General features: G+C 34.0%; 1 protein-coding gene and 1 long non-coding RNA gene across 3 annotated transcripts; both read right to left on the bottom strand.

The window, feature by feature from the left end:
- Positions 1 to 4,503: 4,503 nt before the first annotated feature.
- LOC132639849 (uncharacterized) lies at positions 4,504 to 7,038 on the bottom strand. Its single transcript, XR_009582126.1, has 2 exons — positions 5,191 to 7,038; positions 4,504 to 5,017 (listed from the first exon to the last, which is right to left on the bottom strand). It is a non-coding gene; the product is annotated as an uncharacterized LOC132639849 (long non-coding RNA).
- Positions 7,039 to 20,667: 13,629 nt separating this feature from the next.
- LOC132607959 (uncharacterized) lies at positions 20,668 to 23,337 on the bottom strand. Of its 2 annotated transcripts, none has more exons than XM_060322110.1 (2): positions 21,861 to 23,337; positions 20,668 to 20,926 (listed from the first exon to the last, which is right to left on the bottom strand). In XM_060322110.1, the coding sequence occupies exon 1, from the start codon at positions 22,957 to 22,959 to the stop codon at positions 21,874 to 21,876; it is 1,086 nt and encodes a 361-aa protein (XP_060178093.1). In that variant the 5' UTR covers positions 22,960 to 23,337; the 3' UTR covers positions 20,668 to 20,926; positions 21,861 to 21,873. The 2 variants fall into 2 exon arrangements, with proteins under 2 accessions (XP_060178093.1, XP_060178048.1); XM_060322065.1 differs by having other exon boundaries at positions 21,884 to 23,325.
- Positions 23,338 to 24,467: the final 1,130 nt, after the last annotated feature.

The following is a 24,467-nucleotide window of genomic DNA, read 5'->3' as shown; positions in this document are numbered from 1 at the left end:
GAGATTTCATCTCATCTTGCATGACTTCAATCCATTGATCCTTGTGCTCATCTTTCATGGCCTCCTCATAACATTTAGGTTCTCCCCCATCAGTGAGTAATACATACTTATTAGGTGAATAACGGGAAGAAGGAACATGCTGTCTAGTAGACCTTCTAAGTGGAATATCTGACTCATCCACGACTTCATGAGTAGGAGCATCTACCTCATCAATAGAAGCATCGTTATCATCATCAACATGCTGATCTGGAACATGATTTTGGGCATCACCATCGTCATCGAGCCCACCAACTTCATCAACATTTGTATGAGGGACTTGATCAAGATTAACTAAACCTTCAGAACTTGAAGATTTTATCTTCTCCGCTTTGTTAATATCTTCAATTGTTTGATACTCCATGAAGATAACGTCACGACTTCTCACGACCTTCTTCTCAATTGGATCATATAGCCTGTAACCAAACTCATCAAGGCCATAACCAGTGAAGATGCACTGCCTTGTCTTCGCAGTTAATTTTGACCTCTCATCATTAGGCACATGTACAAAAGCTTTGCAACCAAACACTTTTAAGTGGTCATAGGAAACATCCTTGCCATACCAAACTCTGTTTGGAACATCACTTTGCAAAGCAACCGCAGGGGATAGATTAATAACATGTGTGGCGGTCAACAATGCCTCACCCCAAAAGGAATTCGACAACTTTGCTTTAGAAAGTAAACTTCTAACTCTTTCTATCAAGGTCCTGTTCATCCTCTCTGCTAAACTATTAAGCTGAGGAGTCTTAGGAGGAGTCTTCTGGTGTCTGATACCCTGTTTCTTGCAGTATTCGTCAAACGGTCCACAATATTCACCACCGTTATCAGTAAGAATACACTTCAGCTTCTTTCTAGTTTCTCTTTCAGCTGAAGCCTAAAAATGCTTAAAGACACCCAACACTTGGTCTTTAGTCTTCAAGACGTAGACCCAAAGTTTCCTTAAGCAATCATCAATAAAAGTAGCAAAGTAAAGTGCACCACCCAGAGTCCTTGTCTTCATTGGACCACATAAATCTGAATGCACCAACTCAAGCAACTCTGTCTTTCTTGACGGAAGATGAGACTTGAAAGAAACTCTATTTTGTTTTCCAGCTAAGCAGTGCTCACACTTTTCTAATTTAGCACTTTCGAAATTTGACAACAATTTCTTTTTGGCTAGAACATTTAGTCATTTCTCGCTGATGTGGCTAAGCCTCTTATGCCATAACGTTGAAGAGCTATTGCTCTCAACTGCATTTACCATATTAACACAGGTAGAGGCCGTAGTCCAGTATAGACCACGACGTTTTTCGCCACGAGCCACAATCATGGAACCCTTAGTGAGCTTCCACTTTCCAGCACCATTGGTACTGACATATCCCCCATTATCCAAAACACCAATAGAGATCAAGTGCAAACGAACATCAGGTGCATGTTTTACATTGTTTAAAACTAGTTTAGTTCCAATACTAGTTTCCAAACAAATCGTTCCAACACCAGCCACCTTAGATACAGTCTCATTACCCATACTCAAAGTTCCAAAGTCACCCGGAGTATAGGATGAGAAAAATTCCTTCCTTGATGTCACATGAGATGCGGCACCACTGTCCACAACCCAGCTTGACTCATCACAACCAATATTTATCAGATCCGCATCAAGGACAGTAACAAGATTTTCTGTAGTGACAGCGGCAACACGATTGCCATCTTCTTTCTTTTCCTCCTTATCTCTATTCTCCTTTTTCAAAGTCCGGCAGAACTTCTTTGTGTGCCCTTTTTTCCCGCAATGATAACACTCAATATCTTTAAGTCTGCTTCTGGATTTGCTTCTATGATGTTCTCTATTTTGAGAACCACGATTCTTGCCTCTTTCCCTAGTGTCAGTCACCAAGACATCTTATGAGGAGGACCCTTGAGATTTTCTTCTCATCTCTTCATTTAAAAGACTGCTCTTGGCAAGATCCATAGAGATCACATCATCCGGAGCAGAATTTGATAATGAAGTTTTAATAATTTCCCAAGAATCTGGTAGGGAACCAAGTTAGAAACAAGTCTTGAATTTCTTCATAAAAATTAATGCCCATAGCAGATAACTGGTTCATGATCCCCTAAAAAATATTCAGATGATCTGTCATTGCGGAACCATCGTGGTATTTTAAACCCAGCATTTGCTTTATCAAAAACATCTTGTTATTACCAGTTTTCCGAGCATACAAACTTTCAAGATGCTCCCATAGAGTCCGAGCATGTGTCTCCCCAAGAAATATGGTTCAACACATTATCGTCAACTCACTATCTAATAAAGCTGCAAACCTGCCGATGCAACAAATTTCACTCTTCATCTGATTTATTATCAGGCTTTTTAGTGGCAAAGACAGGTTGATAAAAATTCTTGACATAGAGCAAATCTTCCATTTTGCCCTTCCAAATGGCACAATTTACACCACTCAAAGTAATCATTCTACTAGTGTTGGCTTCCATCGTTTATTACAAATACAAATACTATTTATTAGGAGACCAAAGTAATTCTTTTCTGATGTGGAAGTTCAGATTGTGCTACAACCACAGAGCATACTCAGACAGAACCTTGGTTCTGATACCACTTGTTGGAAATAAAATAGACCCGCAAAAATAATATTCACGGTATTATTGATAAACGCGGAACACTAAGTTATGGTTAAGTCAGCAAGAATAAAATGAAGCAATAATGATACCGGAATTTTACGTGGAAACCCTTCTGAATAAGGAAAAAACCACGGCCAAGAGAAGCAACTGATATCACTATAGCAAGGAATTTTACACTGTGTAGTAACGAGTACAAGTACTCCTAAGACCACTACACCCTCAAAAGAAATAACACTCTTTTGATTTTCCCACCTCACTACAATATCACTCACACTCTATTTTTCTTCACAGACTATTTTCTTACACAGTGTATGGTATACCTCACTTTGCTCTCACTTAGATGTATTATTTGAGGTTTTTGGTGTATTTCGAATGAACCATAAGCTGCCTATTTATAGGAATGAATTGTTCCTCCTTATGTCATCAATGACATCACTTTTATGCAAAAGTCTTCACTTGTGAATATATCTTTGGCCAATCAACCAAATCTGCACACCATTGAAAATCTCATACCAAAAGGAAGAAAAACAACTTCCTGTAAATAGGGCTGGACCCCACAACATCGAGATTTAAAAGCATTTGGTAGGTTTATTAAGATTGGAACAATTTTATGATAAAAGATCTCATGGCTTTTCGTAATGATCATGATATTATATGGTAGTGTTAACGGGGAGTCTAATCATGATATTTAACCTCAATTTAAGGCACTTATTTCATTATATATCTAGTTCTTACTAGTCACTATACTTCTATGTTATGTTCCTTCTATAAAACCTACTCTAATATATACGTCCTTATCCACCTATCCACTATAAAACTACATATTATTACTCATTAATAAAGTAAATATTAGCACTACCAATGTTCTCATTATTATACCCTATTTTAATCGGGATCAAAATAGTTTATAACATCCGGGTAATTTTGGGGTTATTTAAAATTAGGAATCGCCACCTAATTATTTACGGTGAATTAGGGCACCTAAAGTTTATTAAAGTTATTTATCTAAAGTTGACTCTATTTTAAAGTCTACAAAACCAAGTGATTCTAGGTACGGGTTCAACTAACATAGAGGGAAGGTATTAGACATCCTCTAAATCCCATTAATAATGATTAACCGACCGGACTCATGTTAATTAATTAGGCTAGAAAAATAGCAACATTGCATTTTAAATATTTAAGAAAATAGCTTGCAAATATTATTAAAGTTATAAATGGAAATAGATATATACTATTAAAATAAAACTTGTAGGAAAAATAATAATTTGCATAAAAGCTTTAGTTATAAGTAAACTAAAGAAAGTATGGGATTGAGCCATTTTTGAAATATATTTGAAACAACTCAATGATTAGATATTAATTGATTTTAGCAAAAATATAGTGAATGACTAGATAAAATAGATAAATGGCTAGTGTAAAAATGTGAATATTTTATGAAAGAAAGTATGTTGAAGATCTGTTTAAAACATAAGTGATAAGTAATACATTTTGTTGATGAAATAATATCAAAGTTGTAAATCATTTGAAAAGTCTGGTTTTTAAATTTAAAGGCTCAACTCTCCAAAGGTGTTTGAAACAAAAATAGGAAAGAGTTAGCACGTTATTTTTTCCAAAAAAGTAAGCTAAAATTTAATGTTTTTCAATAGACTAGATAGTGGTAGAATTTTTGCAAAAGATAGATTTTGAACTAAAAGTTGCGTGATAGAAATGTATTGCCCGCATCCAAAACCAAAATTATTTTCCAAGTACGTCGCCAAAGTTAAAGCCTTAAACATATTTCTAGATGAAAACAGGGTAGCTATTATTATCACTTAATTTTCACATCTAAGTATTATCCTCAACATGGTGAATATCCTATTAATATCGGGAAGTCAAAAAATCTAAATAATTAGATAATCTAATTGTCAATCTTGTAGCAATTAAGTTTTCAGCACACAAACACATAAGTTAGCAAACAGATACACGACAAAAAAAAAAAATAGAGCAACGGAAAACATGTATGTTAAGTGGGCTCGGCCCATTTAAGGCTGCGGTCTGTTTACTGTTGGGGCTTCGGCCCAGCAACTTGAATATATTGCTGTGGATGGCTGATGAGGCTGACTCGAGAGAAATTACGTTGGGCTTTGGTTGGCCCAACACCGAATGCGGAAGACGATGAGTCCCGAATTGGGACTCCATTTTCTCCGATATGTACATGTAAAAAAAATAAAGATTAGCATAGAATTATCATATGATGAACTCAACAAATTTCAGACCAAACAAAAGGGGCTGCTATGAAAACACTGTAAATACACTACGAAGATAGAACGTACAGCTATGGCATAAAGAGTTGCACTCAGTTGAAAGAAAAAATAGATACTTCTAACTCCTCTAAACTCTAAACTGCCCTGCTCTATCTATTTTCATAGTCACTTTGCCTACTTCAGCATTTGTTTCACACAGAGAAAAGCTTAGGGAAAATTTGTAAAAGGGAAAACAGAAAAAAAAAAAAAAACGACTGCCCATTCCTAGAGCAGGGCAGTTTAGAGTTGAATGCGCTGATCTCAGCACCTAAACATAAAAACATGTATGACCTCTAAAAATGCATGAAAGAAGACATCAAAATCTGATCCACTGGTATTATTTCTTGACTGAAGTGTAAATGCCATATGTTATGGCCACCCCTGCGACTGCAGTTCGAGTGTTGATAAGACTCTCATGACAGAGATAGGATTAAACAATAAAACTTCAGGATGTTTCAACCTAAAGAAAAAATCCATTACTCACACAATCAAACCAGATCTTATTTATGAATTTAGAGATAATTTAAACTAATCAAAACCACCAACACACCAACTGCCTCCACGTTGCATCCTACACTAGTTCACACAAGAGAAAGAAAGCAAGGATGGAATTATAAACCAAGCTTCAATTCCATAAGCAGACCAAGACATAAGGAGGATTTTTAAGGATTGTCTAAACACATGATTAAGTTAAAGAATGTAGGGAGTCACTTTCGATAAAGGTGCTTGAAAACAGTTTCAGAATTTAAGCTGGATTATGCAAGGAAAAAGAACATTAGTCAAAAGCCATTAAAAACGAGACATAACTTGAAGCACATTCAGATCACGGTTCTGCCTGGAAAAAAAATAATAATACCAAATGCGTATGTATTTGTTAATCACTATTTCGGAAGCAGCCACATCATAAATAGCCAACGAGTTCCCCAAACACATGACACACAGAATTAGAAGTACTGTATTCGTGTATAAAGCCAAACAGTCTTTAGCCTCTTGTTTATATTAATTGGGGTGTAGTATAAGATAGATGTAAGCGCAATGAAGCTAGGCACGCGTTTACGGACAAGTCATGGCATCGATCCTTGTTTGATTCTAAAACAAATGAAATTCCAGCCAAACACATAAACATTCTGAACAAAGAAGAACTGAGCTAATTAATGCATATTCATGCTTAACTAAGTGAAATGATGGACGCGCTAAACAACCAACGAAACTAACACACATAACCCGTTAAGGCAGATTAATTACATGACGTAGCTCCTATATCTCGACGAACTGGATTATTACAACGTACTCAACCAAGTAACCAATCATCATACCAAGTCATAGTCGCACTAAATTAAACTAACTTAGCTACATAAGTCTGTATAGAACAGAATTTAAAGCAGAGAGAAGGAGGATTTCTGACCTGTTTGGGTACAGTGAACTGGGTGTCGACGGCCTCGAATGATTTCGAAACTCGAATTACAACAATCCAGAAGTTCTTGTTTTCCAGAAATGTTCAAGAGCAGACTCGAATGATTTATCGAATCGTGTCAAATGTAGGAGTAAGCTACCCGAAAATGTTAAGACTCAAGAAATTGATATTTTCAAGGAAAGACCTCAGCGGCTAGAAAGAACTTGAAACAGCTAAGACTTAAAATAGTAGTGGAAAGGTGAAATGTTGAGTATGGTGAAGTATTATGTTCCCGATTGTTGTTCCCCTCGGCTATGGACTTAAGGTCCTTTTTATAGTAGGCGAAAATTAGGGCAATCTAGAGCGGGAAAAATGAAACTAACCGTTTGAATTTTTGAATGAAAACAAACATTGAAATATGTTTTGATGCAGAGAAAACAGGAAACAAGTTTTTGTCGTGACTCGTTGAAATATGAGAGAGAAAGGAAACTTGTATGGAAATGGCAAAACAAATCTGCCATGGTTGGAAAAGAGAGTAGGGTTTTACTCGAAATGGGAGAGAGAGAAGAGGAAAGGGGAGGCGTGAAGAGAGATGAGGCGTCTCTTGGTTGAAGAGATTAGGGTTAGAAGATGAAAATGATAAGTGGACTGGGTCGGGTCGGTGAAAGAGAGTAGGGTTTTTACAAAGTTATTTTCCTTTATGGTGATGTGTGAAGAGTGGGTGATGGAAGAATCACCTACAAGCACTACAACATATACATAAGGAAAAAAATAGAGGAATTTTATATATTGAGATAAGAGTTAAAGTTATATGCTCTTACGGTGTAATTATTTTAACAAAATTAGGTCACTTATTAGGTATATAGTCAAATCTCTTGATAAATATTAGTGGTAAAATGATAAGTAACCTACTATCTTTGATTAAAATTCACGTGATATAATCTTGCTATTTACAGCTTAAATCCTTGAAGAAACGTATTCGTGAGCCGCATGGGGTTGTTAGACAATATCAATAAATATTCTCAACCAACCATATAGTTAAAAATTACAATATATTCAAACCCAATTTTGTCATTACAATTTCTCAAACTATATCTAACTTGCAATAGTTAAGTAAATTCAGGAAGCATAAATAATGTAAATACGAAAAAGTATTAATTGGAGAAATGTAAATAAGAAGGAAATTAGTAAGCATATGCTATCCACAAAGCTATACAAATTTAACATAAAGATAAAATAATTAGCTGAAAGATTTGGTTTATTGGAGTTTATTAAACTTTTGTCAATTCATTAGCATATTGATGTTGGAAAAAACAAAAACAAAAAAAAAGTGGCAATTAGCTTCACTGTGTTTGGATGAGTACACTATTCAATATTCAATCTTAACCAAAATGGCTTTAATAAGTGCTCGCTCTCAGGAAATGTTAAGAGTCGTTAAGGGGTTATTTGCACTTTTATTTTATGCTGGTCTTAAATTTTTCCCCTCAAAATAAATAATTTTTTTTGGGGCATAAGTTTTATATTTTCGCAGTGTAATATCCCACAAGTTATGACGGATTCCTTAAAAAACTTATGTCCCGCTAAGCATAAGATCGATTTTAAAGGGCAAAAAGCACACTATTGTGGTCGCGCCATTTTAGTAATATCCGCCTTATGTTTTCTTGCACGAGTACCCACTTCGTGCCTGAAGCTTGGCAACTTTAGACATTCGCGTATGAAAGTGTGGTTGTGAAGGCCAAATGTCAGACGTTTTGGTCTGATGTTTGGTATGACTTGCCAAGGCAAAGTTCAGACATTTTTTTATTGAAGGGCATATAAAAGTTGGTTCAAATTTCAGTCATGTATGTCTAAATATATTCATGTATGCCTGAATTTCAGTCGTATAATACTGAAGTATATGTAAAAAGAGACTAAAATTTCAGTCATGTATGTCCACACCTTAGTCATACATGACTGAAGTGCATGTAAAAAGGGGCTGAAATATCAGACATGTGAGACTGAACAAAAATTAATAATTTGTTCTTCGAATTTCAACAATTCAACGCACGACTCAACACCCAAATTTACTCTAAATAAGCTCAAATTTGAAACATAAGTTCCATATATCATAAAGAACAAACCCCAATCATCAATTTGTCAAAAGCACAATAAATCTAACAAACTCATTAACACATTTTTTCCAGGTATGCCTACACTATGCATACATGCATGAACCGCATTTAAAAATGAGATGAAATTTCAGACATGTGCACCTAAGCAAGAAGAGCGAGAAGAAACAGTAATTACTCGTGCAAAAAAAAAAAAAAAACACAAAACAGGTATTACTTAAATAGCGCGCCCAAAATAGGATACCCATGAATTTTTTACAGTTTTGGGGCATCCACGGGTCACAAATGGGCACCTACACGGGTCAATTTGGGCTGTCTATTCTTGACGGTTTACTTTGGGCATAGTCCAAATTAGCCCACCATAAAAATTAGAGAAATCTACATGACATGGCAAACTATTACTATTAATTATGTTTAGTACCTATAGTTTGAATTAATTACTTCCCATAGCTAATAGTTGTATTTTAATGACACTTTCTAGCTATTAAGGTAAAATAAGTGTATCCCAACTCTCTAAGTCAGATACTCTCTCCGCCTCTCTCTCTAACGTCTACTTTCCCTCCCGGTTCTATTTTGTTCACATAAAAAAAAGTCACTGTGTTGGGTATTAATTTCCTAATGACGTGACATTGCAGGGTCGGCATTTATAACCAAACATTATTGTTTACAGTGTCTTTGACTGTATTTTTCATTTGTTTTTGGACAATCTAAATTGTTGCTAGATTAAGAGATTATTCAAAAACAAGAACACAAGTGGTGGCTCAGATCTGTCCGACGAGATGGGTGGAAGTGGACGAGGGTTGTTGGTGGCGGTGGTTGGAGGGTTGTTGGTGGCGGTCAGATCTATATGGTGGCAGTTTGACCCATCTTCTCCGTCTTTTCCGTTTTGCTACAGATCTGACCTGAAAAAAGCAAGTTGTGAAGATCTGGAATATTTTTTGTTCAAATCTGCCCTCCAAATGATTTGGTCTTTAATATTTTCCGTTTAAATAGGCTTGATCTTTAACTTTAGGCCTCCAGAACTTACATCAACTTTAGACCTCCAGAACTTACATCTAGCGGTGTACTCATTAATATTTGCCGAATCTGGAAACATTTTTCAGTGCCGGAGCTGGAAAATAATATTTCTTTATGAGTGTATTCAATAATATTTTAGCATACAATCTAGTGTATTCATTAATTTTTTAGCATACAATCCAGTGTTTGGGGCGTATTTTATTTCTTGTATTTAGTATTTGAATGTATCCGTTAAATTTTAGTGCAAAATTGTGTTTGGGGTGTATTTTATTTCTTGTTTTTTGAAGGATATTTTTTTGTATACAACCAATTTTAAATATAATAAAGTGAATACAGTGTAAAAGTAGCTACAAGTGAATACAGTGTAAAAGTAGCTACAAATGAATACAGTTGAGTTGAATACATTTGACTTGAATACAACTTAGTTGAATACATCTGACTTGAATACAACAAAATCTGAATTGAATACAACGAAATTTAACTTGAATACACCAAAACCTGACAGAGTCGAATTTTGAATACAATCTACTGTAGCGTGCGAATACAATCTACTGTAGCGTGCAAATACAATCTACTGTAGTGACCACGAGATTATTTCAATACAACCACGAAAACGTAAAGACAGATTTACAAGACCGACAGAACATATGAATCACTATAAAAAATACCTTTTAGCTAGCTATATATATAGCTAGATGACAAACAAACATTGGATTTATCTCATATCCACTAGTACGTAGTATAAAAGTAATACTTTCACGCTATTACTGCATAGAAGTTAACCTCATAAACCTCAGGCCTTGTAGCACCAGGCCGCGTGGTGCTGATTGTGGTGGCCTGTGGTATGAGTTTCCTTGTCAATCATACCCTCAACGTAGCGAAACTCTTCGACATGACAAGGAATATTGATGGGACCATCATGATGAAGTTCACTCTCTTCTAGTTCATTTCCTTTCAATAACAATTGTGTGAAGAGTGGATGGTTGATGTATATCACTGGGATTATGAACTTGTGTAGCTCCTCTCCATCATGGCCTACCAATACTGGAAGACACCCTTTTGGGATGCCCATTAGTTCTTTTATCCCATGATGACCATGTTGATGGTGGTGATGGTGAAAATGGATGTGAGGTAGATGCACTTGAACGTGGAAGTTCAAATGATGATGGTGGTGTTTGTGATCTGCACTACCCATTGTTACAAAAATATGGTAAGCCTAATGAAACAAACAAGAAATTTGTTTGAGATGGCTAGTTAATTTGAAGAGGATGAGAAAGAATTTGTTAAATATGTTAGAACATTTTTAATGATCTATTTGTGTGTGTAGTGGTTCAAAAGGATGAAATTTGAGAATGAGGTTTGAGATTTGAGGATGTGGTTGAATGGTGGAGATGGGTGTTTATATAGGCGAAGATAAGGAGGACTCGTTTTAAATTTGTAAAGGGCATCTAGTAATGTGATGTAAGAAATTGAAGTGTCTAAATTCACAACTAGTAGTACTCCATCAGTTATTTGTATGGTTTAAAACTTTTGAAAGTTATGGCTCCATAAAGCTTCTCATTAAGGATTAATAGAAAACTCAAGTCAAGTTATTTCAAATTTTAAAAGAGGTTATTTTTTTCTGAAACAAACTAAAAGAAAATATGTCCATAAAATTGAAATAGGGGATCAACTATAAGTTTTGTGCACTAGCTTTGTATAAATTTTTATACTAGAATATATCACGTTTTGTTGAAATTCAAGAACAAGTAACTCTATAACAATTATATGATAACATGAATATTGAGCAATAATAGTTCTTACTTTGTTCCTTTCTCCATTTGTTTTTTGGTAAAAATGGACACAATCAGTTACGTAAATAAGAAAAATACTTACAAAAATAAAAAATCGTCGAGTTGACATTTTTTAAATTGTTATTTTATTATTCTCAAATTATTATTAGTTTATTGAAACAGATGCTCATGATATTTTGACTTGATTGGTTTTTTATGTGTTTATATTGTTGTTTAATGATAGTGATGGTTTATCTACTCAATTCAGTTTTGTTAGGAATTTTGAATGATTTATCCAAAGATAAAAGTCATCCGGATGAAATGGAGAAATTGGTAATGAATAGCTTTTAACTTTTTTAGAAGAAAATACTAATTTCTTTTTTATTATATACTTTTCTTTAATTAAAAAAAGTATTACATAGGGTGGGAAGGGAAAAATGGGAGAGGATATGAATACTAAAGAAGCATATTTAAGGTGTTTTCTTCATTACCATTTACTTAACTATTTTTCATATGTCACTCTACCAGTTATGTTGCATCTTGAAGTAGTTTTTCTTGATTAGTTCCTTTTTGCATTTTGTCTATGGATCTGGACGTGCTTTGTGTTGGTTTGGACATTATGTTCGAGTCATATTGTGTTTTTTCCTGCAAGATTCTTCACTACAAGAAATATTTCTTTTCTTAATCTTCTATCTTTTATATTCATTAATTTTACCACGATTCAAGACAAGTTGATATCCGGTGATAATTGGTACATTACGTTTTTAATATAGTATGGAATTAAGTACTTTTGCGAACCTACATATGAATTTTGAATTTATTTAAATTTTAAATTGATACTTTATTGTGATTTTACAGGGAACTTTCATATATAAATTGATGTTAGCTCATTCTTCTTTCTGCAGATGACTAACATACTGAAAAATGCTTGAAGAACTCAAGTCACGGGAGTAAATAGTTAACAACAGAAGCTTGAGGAAGGCACAAAAATATGTTCAAGCACAACATAAAGCAACATGTCTCGCTCATTCTATTTAATGTCCAAAAGGGTATTATGCAATTGTCCAAAATGATTGCTAGAAATGTAGTTTCAGGTTCAAGTTGCTCCAACACTTGCTCGAAGTAATATTTATGTATGTATAGAGATTAGTGGCAATTGTACAAATTTTGTTAGTGGTTTTAATCAGATTTTTTTTTTTTTTAAATTTATAGATATATAATTGACTTTGCTATAAGTTATTGGGCAAGATTATATCAAATAAATAAACTTTTTGGCCTATTTAATTTGTTCTTTTATTATACATGAAGACTCTTCATATACCTTATTGCTTTATTTTACAGATCTGTATGTCTATATATTTGCATTTACATTAATAAGTGATTAACAATAAACCCATAGAAGCTATTGGAGGAGCTCCAAAGAAATATTGCACAAAATTGCTTGATTGCTTCTAGGTAAATACTTATTAGCAACACCTATTTATACAACTCAATAAATACATTATATGTGATTACATATGCACTTATGTTATTTAACATTATTATATTTTTACTTAATTAAATCACTTAATCACAGTAAGATAAATTATATTTGAACCTTATGGCACATAGTACAAGATCTTAGGAGATTGAAGATGGAGGAAATACCTTTTCCTTCTGTAGTGGCCTTCTTATCAATGATCATGGATAGAATATAAACATATAAGGTGGTCGAGAAAATAAAATAATAATTTATTATGATTTTTTTTAACATTTTCCGCGCATCGTGCGGGCACTACACTAGTTAAGGGTTAATAGAAAACTCAGGTCAAGTTATTTTCAAATTTTAAAAGAGGTTATTTTTTTTTGAAACAAACTAAAAGAAAATATGTCCATATAAATTGAAATAGGGGATCAAGTATAAGTTTTGTGCACTAGCTTTGTATAAATTTTTATACTAGTATATATCACGTTTAGTTGAAATTCAAGAACAAGTAACTCTCTATAACAATTTATATGATAACATGAACATTGAGCAATAATTTATTATATTCAATTAAATTATACAAATAATGGTGTAATTTTTTCATTAATGATCACGCTGTCGGTCTCGAAGATAACCAAGTAATGAAGTACGTACATTTACGTGGGATAGTTGGGTTTGAACTTTAATAGAATAAAGTGAAATCTTATCACGGATTAACCAACTTTAGCCTAAAGGATTTAACATGTGATAAAGATAACTACTTTGGTAATAAGGCATTCAGTGATTGGTTCTAGCAAGCGAGCGGCTAGGGGATCAAACACATTAATCCCATTTTAGAACCACGGGTGATAAATCTTTCTGAGGTTCTTGAATTTACATGTAATACTTTGATTAATAGATAATTTGTGAGAAAACTTTATATGGTCTGTATTTTCCCAATTTAAGCCTGTAGTAAGAGGGGGTTGAAATTTATCATTTACTAACTCTTTTATATTTCTTTTTTTTTAAGAAAACTTTATATGTAGTAGTTTAGTCACGAGTTAGTCTAGTAATTTATTACTCTATCGAATTGGGTATTAGTTACTTTATTACAATATTTATAGGTGGTGGAGTTTTTCCTTCGAATAAATTGGAAGATATATAGTGGAGTAGTGATTTATAAGAACATGAGAGAACATGGATTAGTGGATGATTTATGGATCAGTGGATGATTTATTCTGTAAATAATGATAGAACACGGAATGGTGATTATGGGTCATAAGAAGATCATGGAGTACTAGTGTTTTGAAAGGAATTATGACACTTTCTCCGTTTAATTATAACCATGATAAATAACATAATTTAATATTATTATTTTAATATGAAAATGTTATATTAATATCCAACAGTTAAAGTGATGAAAAAGGTTAGTGTTTGGTGCATGGTGTGTGATCCAAAAAGATGTCTCTATCGAACTTGATTACAGATCTTTCTTTTATTAAGGGAAAAAGTTACTCTCTCCGTCTCAATTTATATTAAGGTATTTGACTTGGAATGAAATTTAAAAATAAAAGATTTTTTTTGAAATTTATGATCCAAAATAAGTCATAGATATTTGTGCAGCTAAAAAACATTTCATTAAGGGTAAATGAGAAGTTTAAAGTTGAATTGTTACTCCACTAAATATAGCTAGAAATGTGTCATTCCTTTTGAATTAACTAAAAAAGAAAGAGTCACATAAATTGGGACGAAGGAAGTACTAAAATATTCCTTATGTTTGCGTTTCGACTTATGTTTTCCCTGCTTTTACTTATCGATCCTTAAAAGCTTTATCCGTTATCTTTTGTCTTAGATGTACTTTTCGTATTAATAATTTTTCACCATGAAAAAATTAGTCTGATTTGGCTAATATGGTGGAAACTACATATATAGGCCGGAGCAACGAGCCAAGCCAATCCGGTTCAGTACACGGCTCGGCTGGCCTGCATTTAGCTTGGGTCGGTTTCGGTTAAAAGTATATACCACGTAATGAGTGAAATAGTGTAACTTAACTGATTTTTTGATACAAAAAAATAGTACTTTTTGAGTGAAATAGCATAAGTGACTTTGCTGATACAAAAGAAGGAAGAGTGATTTTCCTCACTTATTTTTAATAGCTCAGTGACTGTCTAAACAAAGAACTCATGAACAACGAGACACGTGTATATAAACTATAAAGAAGATAGAAAGTGATTTTGATTGGTTTGGAGTCAAAATTCGTAGCAAAAATCTGGTTGAGAAAAGGTCAACGCGACACGTTTATATCACATGTATAGACAAAAGGGTTCCTCAGATGATAAGCACCCTCCACCTCCAATTCGAAGGTTGTGGATTTGAGTCACCAAGAGAGTAGGAAGGGGGAGCTTCTTGGGGAGGGTTAAAAAAAAAGGTATGTCACATATGTATATAACTATATATCCATATATCACATACAGGTATACATGAATGTAGACATGGATACACAGATACACATGGAGGATATACAGGGAATTCTCAAATCTATATGAAGGAAATATACAGATGTAGTACACAACCCATCTTCTTCTCTATTCTTTGTCCACTATAAAACTGTGCTCAAAATTTTCACCCAAAACTAAATCAAATTCGCTCTAATGGAACTCAAAATTTAGTATAAATTTCATACTAAGTATTATCAACAAGATTTTTGTTCACTCACTTTGAATTACAATATTTTTCGAAATTCAACTTTTAGATTTGAGAGCTTCAAGCTCAATAATGATGGATTACATTTTTCCACCATAACAAACTGATTTTCTTAATCTTCGACGCGAACAGATGAAAAGGGGAGCTAGGAATTGAATTGAGATGATTGTTGGATAAATTAAAATTCACAAGACCTGGTGGATTAATTCTTGGGACCATTAAAGCCACTGTTATGCAAAAGAAGTCCAGTCAAATGGGTGAGATTAATATTACAAAGAAGCTTGAGGTTAGAACGATCCTAAGGCCTAAGGAATAGAGCCATAGCTAGTTGGAAAAAAAGAAAGACAAACTTACATATATAACTAATTTCTATAAGTATCTTACCATTAGTAGCTATCATTTTTCAAATTACAATTTGTACCTTACTTTTAAGCAAAAGCTGTGTATTTGGGCGAGGCGCTCCCCTTGCCCGCCCAGGTTCGAACCTGGGCAGACAGGGTGAGAGCCTCGCCCAATAACCACTTCAGCCACTCGAACTTTATGTATTTTGGGGTAGCTACAAATGATAATTTACAAAATTACTATAGCTACTAAATATAAATAAATTAAAGGGTGTTTAACATATATATACATAAGAATAGGGTATATTTACTAAAATATGACGATACTTTTCAGTTTACAAAATATAACTATAGATTTCTTACAAAACATATACGAAAATTTTCACTCTAGGCTTAAAATTTTCGCACAATTTTTTGTGTATGAAAACTGTATGAAATGTGTATATTTCGCTCAAGGCTTAAAAATTATGCTCAAAACTTTGTGTATGAAAACTGTATGAAATATTTATATCTCGCTTAAGGCTTAGAATTCTCACATTTGTTTTTATATGAAAACTGTATGAAAACGGTATGAAATATGTATATAACTGTGTAAATTTATATAAAGTTCATGTTAGCTTTTTGGAAATTTAAAACAACTACAACAACATTGTATTCAACATTCATACATTATTCATACGAATTTAATTTAATACAACAACAACAACATAGAAAACTTAATTTACAATTTTCATACAAACTTGACATACAACTATCATACAATTTTAATACAAATTTGAATCTCCGTATCATACAGATCCGCTTTTCCCTATTCTCCGTATCATACAGATCCCCTTTTTCCAATTCTTTGTTTAGCACAAATTCCCCCTGCTTTGCTGCTTCACACCAGTTGAAGAACACGGATCTAGAAAATTGCAGATCTGAAAAAAATACCAATTTCACAATTTTGTCAAATTACCGGCAGTGTATATCACTTTGATCCTTTCCCGGAGTGACAGAGAAAAATTCCTTTACTGTATGATTTGGAGAATAGGGAAAAGGGAGAAAGGGTGGGGATCTGTGTGAACAAAGAATTAGAAAATGGGTGAAGGGTGAGGATCTGGTAATCAGAGAATAGGGAAAAGGGGGAAGGGTGGGTTTTTGGATATGTATGAAACAAAAGAATTGGAAAAGGGGGAAGGGTGGGGGATCTATTAATACAAAGAAGTGAAGAACGGGGAAAAGGGAGGAAGGGTGGGTTTTTTATTTTTTTAAATCCGTTATGTTTTGTAATTAAGTTGGTATATTTTGTAAATAAGAAAAATTATTCTTATGTTTTGTAATATAGGGTCTTAAATAGGTATTATTATGTCATTTTCCCTTAATTAAAATGTAGTTATTATCAATAATTACCTCTTAGAAAAAGCCACACCAAATAAAAATTCCAAAAAGAAATATGATTAAATTGGGTAATAAGTCGGGAGTTGGCCAAATGACTAAATATTTTGGTAAAAATTCACGAGGCGCCTAATTTGGTCGCCCCCATTTAACGTGTACTCACTTTTTATAAATATTTAACTGGTACTCAATGTAACGACACTATAGATTTTGCTTCTTCCGCTTCTCTTCGAGCAAACTTCGGACAATCACAAACTTCAGACGCGATTGTCTGAAATATGGTATCTGAAGTTTAAACTATCACGAGGAGAACTTCAGTCATATTCGTTTGAACTATGCACTGCTACGGGAGAAATTCAGTTACAATAGTCTAAATTTAGCACCGCAAAAGAAGAACTTTATATCCGATTATATGAAGTTATGATTTGCTTCAGCCGGACTTCAAATGCGATTGTCTGAAGTTTTCACTGTCACGGGAAGAACTTCAATCATGATTGGCTAAAATATTCACTGCAACGTGAGAACTTCAGTCTCAATTGTCTTAAGTTAGCACTATGGCGGAAAAACTTCAGATCCGATTGTTTGAAGCTCGCGATTCAATCTTTTATTTTATTTACACTATCTAAAATTTGTAACTTTAAACAAAAATTTTTGAAACTTCAGCCGCGTACGTTTGAAGTGTGTTATGAAGTTGGTGAATTTGTAAAATTTTGTGCACCGCGGGTATGACTTCAATAGTGACCCCAAAATTGAGTATATAGATCTGCACTTCCCGCAATATTTTGTTATTGCAGACACAAGGCATACATTTCTCTTTGAATTTCCGCTTCATTATTTTCTGAACTTCTGCTCTTTGGTTTTAAGCCCATAGCAGGAGATGATGAGCCAGCTTGGTGAACTTATAGACCGGAAACAAATCAATTAGCGTTCAGTGTTATAACTTGTAGTAAAGCTGATCCAAAACCAGCAAATCCAATTCTGGGTAGCCTACTTTCCTACATCTTATATGAGATTTATTAGAACTAAAAGCACAGAGATTTATTAGAACTAAAAGCACAACAGTCAATTTAATTAGAATACCATTACCGTGTTGCGGGATAGACACGACTAATATCCAGTCAAAAATTAAAATTATTAAGGAAACATATGAACTTTCTTGACGTAGGAAAAGTTGGTAAATACTAGGAGTATTGATTTAGCTCAGTAGCAATTTTGTCATGTATTCTCCTATTTCCACTTGTTTGTCATAAAAACTATACGATCTAAAGCAAAATGTTCCCATGGCGCATATATAATCAATGTGTCCTCTATTTGCTTTCTTTTGTTATTAGGGGCGAAATTGTCATGAAATGGTAGAAAGATATAGTAGTAGACGTTTTCTTCATGAAATTTTGCTATTGAACATTTTGAGACGGACGAGCTTAACAATGTTTTTCACTATCACTGTACCAATGGTCCTAACAGTATTAGTTGCAACATTTGCCTTAAGAAATGGAAATAGCGTATAAGGACTGACTAAGTGTGCATGAACTCTATTGAATCGAATTAAGTTGAATTGAAAAGGAATGACAAAAGTTGTTGATTATGGTATGTTGGTTATGGATGATGTACACCAAGTTATGGGTTGTTCGCTTGCTGGTTAGAGTTATGTAGGTATTAATAATGCAAAAATTAGTTATGAGAGAATTTATATATTATTTTATGTAGGTTTAGTTATTCCATCTTCTATCCTTAATATAGATTCCTTCATAACTTATATATGTGTTAGTTGTGTGAGTTTCCAAATTGCAAATCAAACACTGCATTAGGTGTATTGGATTTTATACATAGCAAAAGAATGCTACCAAACATGATATTACTTGATAGGATTCAATAGATGAATAACTTAAAACCAACAACCAAACGACCCCATAATGTCTAAGTGATACATTCGACATTCACTTGCCTTTTATGACAAACTAGCAAACTATGCCAGTGCGATGCACGGGTCCCAACATGATTAATTTGGTTACTCAATATAGTTAGTCTTTATGGTTTATATATTTTGCAAAGGATATCACGATTCTTCATAGTGAGTCTCCATATTCTTTTTCTTTTTGTCTTATTTTTCCCCTTAATTTCTCAATTGTTGTTAAAATTTGTCTTATTTTGGTTATGTCTGCCTCTTTTTATATTTAGTAAGTTGACAATTCAAATATCATACATGTCAAGTTTATAATCACGAGATTCAAAGGATATTTTATTATATTATACACATTTCTAATTTAGAACCACAAGATTTGAAAGTTTATCTTTATTTCTTAAACTTCATGTCCAGTCAAACGTAGACACTTAAATTGAGACAGAGGGAGTATATGTCAAATGAAGGAAATGAAAGGATAATTAAGATATTGTGGACTTGTGGAGACTTAAAAAGTAAACACACAAGAGATAGAATTAATGGTCAACTTCTGAAATATACACATGTTAGTCCCTGCTTAGAGTACAATTTCAGTTGCTTTTTGTACAACTTATTGTTGTTGTGTTTGTCCACTTTAGCCGTTTATATATAAGAAGAAGAAAAACATAGAATAGAAAAATAGACATATATTTTTAGTAATGTGGCCAAGTAATATGAGACGAAAGGAGTACTTTATTTATTAATTCTTAAAGAACGTGAAAAGTCAAGTATAGTCATGTGACCAAGTAATATGAGACGAAGGGAGTACTTCATTTATTAATTCTTAAAGAACGTGAAAAGTCAAGTATAATAATGTGGCCAAGTAATATGGGATGGAGGGAGTACTTCATTTATTAATTCTTAAATAACGTGAAAAGTCAAAAGTGAACAAGTAAAAGTACACGGAGGAAATAAATATGTGTCGGAGAATTAAAATTGAAGTGCATACATGTATATATGATAAGAGAATAAATATTTAGCAAGAACGTGAAAAGTCAAAAGTGAACAAGTAAAAGTGCACTGAGGAAATAAATATTTGTCGGAGAATTAAAATTGAAGTGCATACGTGTATACATGAGAAGAGAATAAATATTTAGTATTATGACATATATCCACGTGGAATTTATTCATTCTTAAAGAACGTGAAAAGACAAAAGTGAACAAGTAAAAGTGCACGGAGGAAATAAATTTTTGTAGGAGAATTAAAATTGAATTGCATACGTCTATACATGAGAAGGGAATAAATGTTAAGTACTATGACATATATTCACGTGGGATAAAAAAATAGTTGGGTAAAATGTACAAGTTATATAGCTTATGTAAATTGAAGTGCATACGTCTATACATGAAAAGAGAATAAATATTAAGTATTATGACATATATTCACGTGGGATAAAAAATAGTTGGATAAAATGTACAAGTTATATAGCTTATGATACAAGCATTCATTGCATGTACAATTTATAAAGCTTTTGATATAAGTATTTGATGCTGTGTTAGTCCTCTTTAGAGGCTTATATATAATAGAAATATGTATGTAATCGCTTGACTAGGTCATTAGACGGTGAAAGTATGAACATTTTCTATTTGTATCAGAAAAAAGAATATAGGATATGTACAATTGAACAAGAGGGCGGTAGAAAGTGGTGAATATCAAACAGAATGCTGTACACATTTTCCTCCGAGGAGTAATAAATAAGTAGTACTTGTAAACACAGTGTAACTTACTAAATAACCCCCCTCTCTATGCTTGATGAACCACCAAGCATTTTACACACTGAAATCGTCAAAAATTGTCCCCCTTCATCTCTCTGGAAAAACAATGGTTGGAACAGACCATCATGGCCTCCGCTCATCGTTATCGATTCCCATTATCCACCCTCTTCCCGTCACCGTTAGGCCGTCCTGACCTGCAAGTGCCAAGTTCACATTCAGAAATACTATAGTTTTTGATTAATTGAATAGATATCATAATTTATCTTTTAAATATAATTCCTGGAATATCTGCCCATACTGCATCATTTACAAACATTTAGGGAACTACAAAAAAAAATTAGCCTATTAAAAAAGTTTCTTCTTAGCTCATTCTTTGGCGAGGAGGTCCGCCATTAACTTCTTTTTATTTATGTAGCTGTTTAAAGTTTTCTTAATACATGGTGATGTCCAGATTTACAGACTAATATATGAAATATCTTAGAGATTATTTGGCTTAGCATATAAACACTTTTCAGTTTATCTACCTGTTTGATAAATCTCAAAAGTGCTTAGAGGCTTAGCTTATAAACACTTTTCAGTTTATCTACTTGTTTGATAAATCTCAAAAGTGCAATAAGCTAAGTATTTATAGGTTAAAATTAATCAAATGCCGTAATGTCTTTTTAGCTTTTTACAAACTTTACTTAGTTTTGTGACTTTTTACGAGAGATCTTTATTTTTTTTACATATAAGAGATCTAAAAAAAAAAAAAAACACATAAGAGATCTGAGAAGACTATTTTCTTCTATTCAAATTATAATAGGGCAAGATATCACTCACTTCCTACACCCCGTCATAAGTTGATCACCCCAATTTATGACTTTTCAGCTTATAAGCACTTTGATTTGATCAAGTCTCTTACTATGTCATTCATAATATTTACTGCAATTTTAAAATACTCTTCTTGAAACATAACTCATAATTATCTATTAAAATTACATCTTCAAGTTAAAATTTCGTAAATAAGAGACAATTTACTAACAAGAATATGAATAAACTTCTTTAGGACCAAGGCAAGTACAAAATAATTTGACGGATATGTATGGAACCAAAGTATAAGAGCTATGATACTAAAGGAGTATTTTTTACCCTCTAAAATCAATTAAACTGACCTGCTACCGGGACTCCACGGGCAACATGCTCCACCGGCGGCTAATGCATCTGCAATTGGCCTTATTACCAAAATAACCTCCCCAATCACCACGCACCATGCAACGGCAAGGTCCATCGCCAGGATAGCATATCCATGTGTAGGTTCTGCCGGCTGCCACAACGGCGACAACCCTAAGCAAAGAATCTGTAATGGCAATAATATCAAGAACGATGTAGCAAGCATATTCAACCGGACCCGAATTTTCTTGTTGATCACAAAGGCCACGACCCTCCAACATGCCAACAAAAATGCTAACGAATAAGCAATGCTGAATACCCCAAACACAATGCAACTGAACAACGGGTAGGTGCAGAGCACGGATTTGTTTCCTAAAAGGTCAGTCGAAACGTAAGAACTCGTATGCATATATATGGGTAATTTCGCTTCCAATGGCGAGAAAAACACGAAGAACGATTGTAGAAGGAGAATTGGAGAACAAGCTAAACAGACGAGTGCAACACCCCACGTCCGAAAAGGATTTTGCGTTTTAATCGACTCGTTCACCAAGAAAAGAAGAGTAATTAGGAAACCTGGCTCGAAGAAACCCAATGAAAGAACCACGTGAACCTTACAAAGATCGGCTTGTTGATGCAGGGAAAGAGATGGCAAAAAAGGGTAAAGATATCTTCGACGAATAAAGGGTAAGCGAATAACTTCGTTAACAGCCCAAAGCGAAGCGAAGAGAACGAGAAGCAATCTGACAGCCCAAAGAGAATTGAAATTCTGTAAATGAGGCAATTGACGTGATCTAATCCTGAGATGGAAGATAAAAGCGAAAGAAAATAGAGAGAGGAGAAGAATACCGAAAACGAAAGAGAAGGTGGCAAAATCAGAAGCGCCGTCAGCAATAGGAATAGAAGGGAGAAGGACAGAAGGTTTAGAAGTAGGATCTGTTAATAATAACTCGAAAGGAGAAGGAGAAGGAGAAGGAGAAGGAGAAGGAGCAGGAGAACGTGATGAATAAATCAAACGTGCCAAAGACGAGGACGAAGCCTCCAAGCCATTAAAGGGAGGAGGGGAAGAGAGGAGTCTCATAGGATGATGTGGTGGGTGATGGCCTAGGACGTTTAAGTCCTGGCCGCCGTAACGGTGACGGAGGTGATGAGAGTGAGAATGTTATGTTAATGAAGGAGGCCTGGAATGCATGCATAGTTTTTTGGTTGTATTTTTTGGGGGGGAGAGAGAAGAGAGGAGAAGGGAAAGGTTGTGATTTTTCTTCTCTCCCTTCTACTCTTCTTCTCCCAACCGAACGGTAAAAGTTGGATCTTTTGGAATTTAGAAAAGAATTTTTGGGTTCGAGAGAGAGGGGAAAACGAACAAAGAAAGGTGGTGGGTGGATTTTGTGAGATGGCTCCTAATAGTCCGGTGTTGTGCGGTTGTCCTGATTTTTAACCACTTTTTGTTCAATTATTATGAGTACAAAATAGAAGTCTGTCTATTGTACGAATAATGATTAATATCCATATTGTATAGCATTAATAATTAGCTGGAGTCTGGAGTTTCCGTGGACTTTATCATCATCAAGAAATGGTCTTTTAATGGGATTTTCGAATCATATTAGTGCTGGAGTTGTTGTTGTTTGGTTTGGGGGTTGGGGAGGTCGTGGGGGTGGGTGGGGCTGTCTTGATCTTTACATGAGCGGTTTAAGGGTCTTTTTTGACTCGGTAGCCATACTAGTTTGCTCTTTCATTAAGAGATGCAGGCATATTCATGGTACCACCTACATTTGCGGTATGATAGAAACCCTCCACTCTTGATTAATTTTTTTGGATTTGAGTAAAATTATAATAAAAAATATATTTCCTTTATTAAGATTAATTCTTGTTCCTACACAGGTATCAAAAACCGAGCGGGAAATTAAAAAAAAAAACATTTCATAATATACCAGACAGAAAAGAATTGCACTCAACTGGACGACTGCTCCTCAACTCATTCTGTTGGCCTTCTCATTAAACAAATGCAAGTGATCAGATATCAACCATGGACTATGATGGCGTTTGCCGGTAGACCATAAATCGCGCGTGATTAATGTTTGGTTACTTAAACAGTGTGTGTGAAAAAGAAATATGAGAGTAGTTTTGTGTCTTCTTCTCTCTGCTCTCAACGGAGATTCTGGAAAAACAAAGAGGAACAAAAGCAGGTAAATACACATGTCATCAAAAGAAACAAATAGATTATGTATTTCACGATAAAAAATAAGGAATGTTTTAACTGGTTGTCCAAACTAAAGGGACTATTTCGACCTTTTTTCTTTCATTTTTAAAGTGACTTCTAGCCATTATTACTTTGTAAATTAAATATATAACTTGAATAATTTTATTGAAATAAAAAAAAAGATAAATAACTTTACCAGATAATTTCGTTAAGTTGAATGAACATTTAAGGCGGAAGTGACTCACTGTTATTCTAGCAAATTTTCTAGTAAGTGCAAATGGAAAAAAACAGGTTTGTAAATAGTAGTATAGTACCAAGGGTGACCACGAGAAGTAAATTGAAGAAAAAGTCTTCCACAAGGCTAACCTGTTTGTCCATACTTATTTTTT

Source organism: Lycium barbarum, chromosome 1 (genome assembly GCF_019175385.1).
Source record: "Lycium barbarum isolate Lr01 chromosome 1, ASM1917538v2, whole genome shotgun sequence".
In the NCBI taxonomy this organism is placed as follows: domain Eukaryota; kingdom Viridiplantae; phylum Streptophyta; class Magnoliopsida; order Solanales; family Solanaceae; genus Lycium; species Lycium barbarum.
Note: the sequence above shows the minus strand (reverse complement) of the source record. Positions and strands in the feature narration are given on the sequence as shown.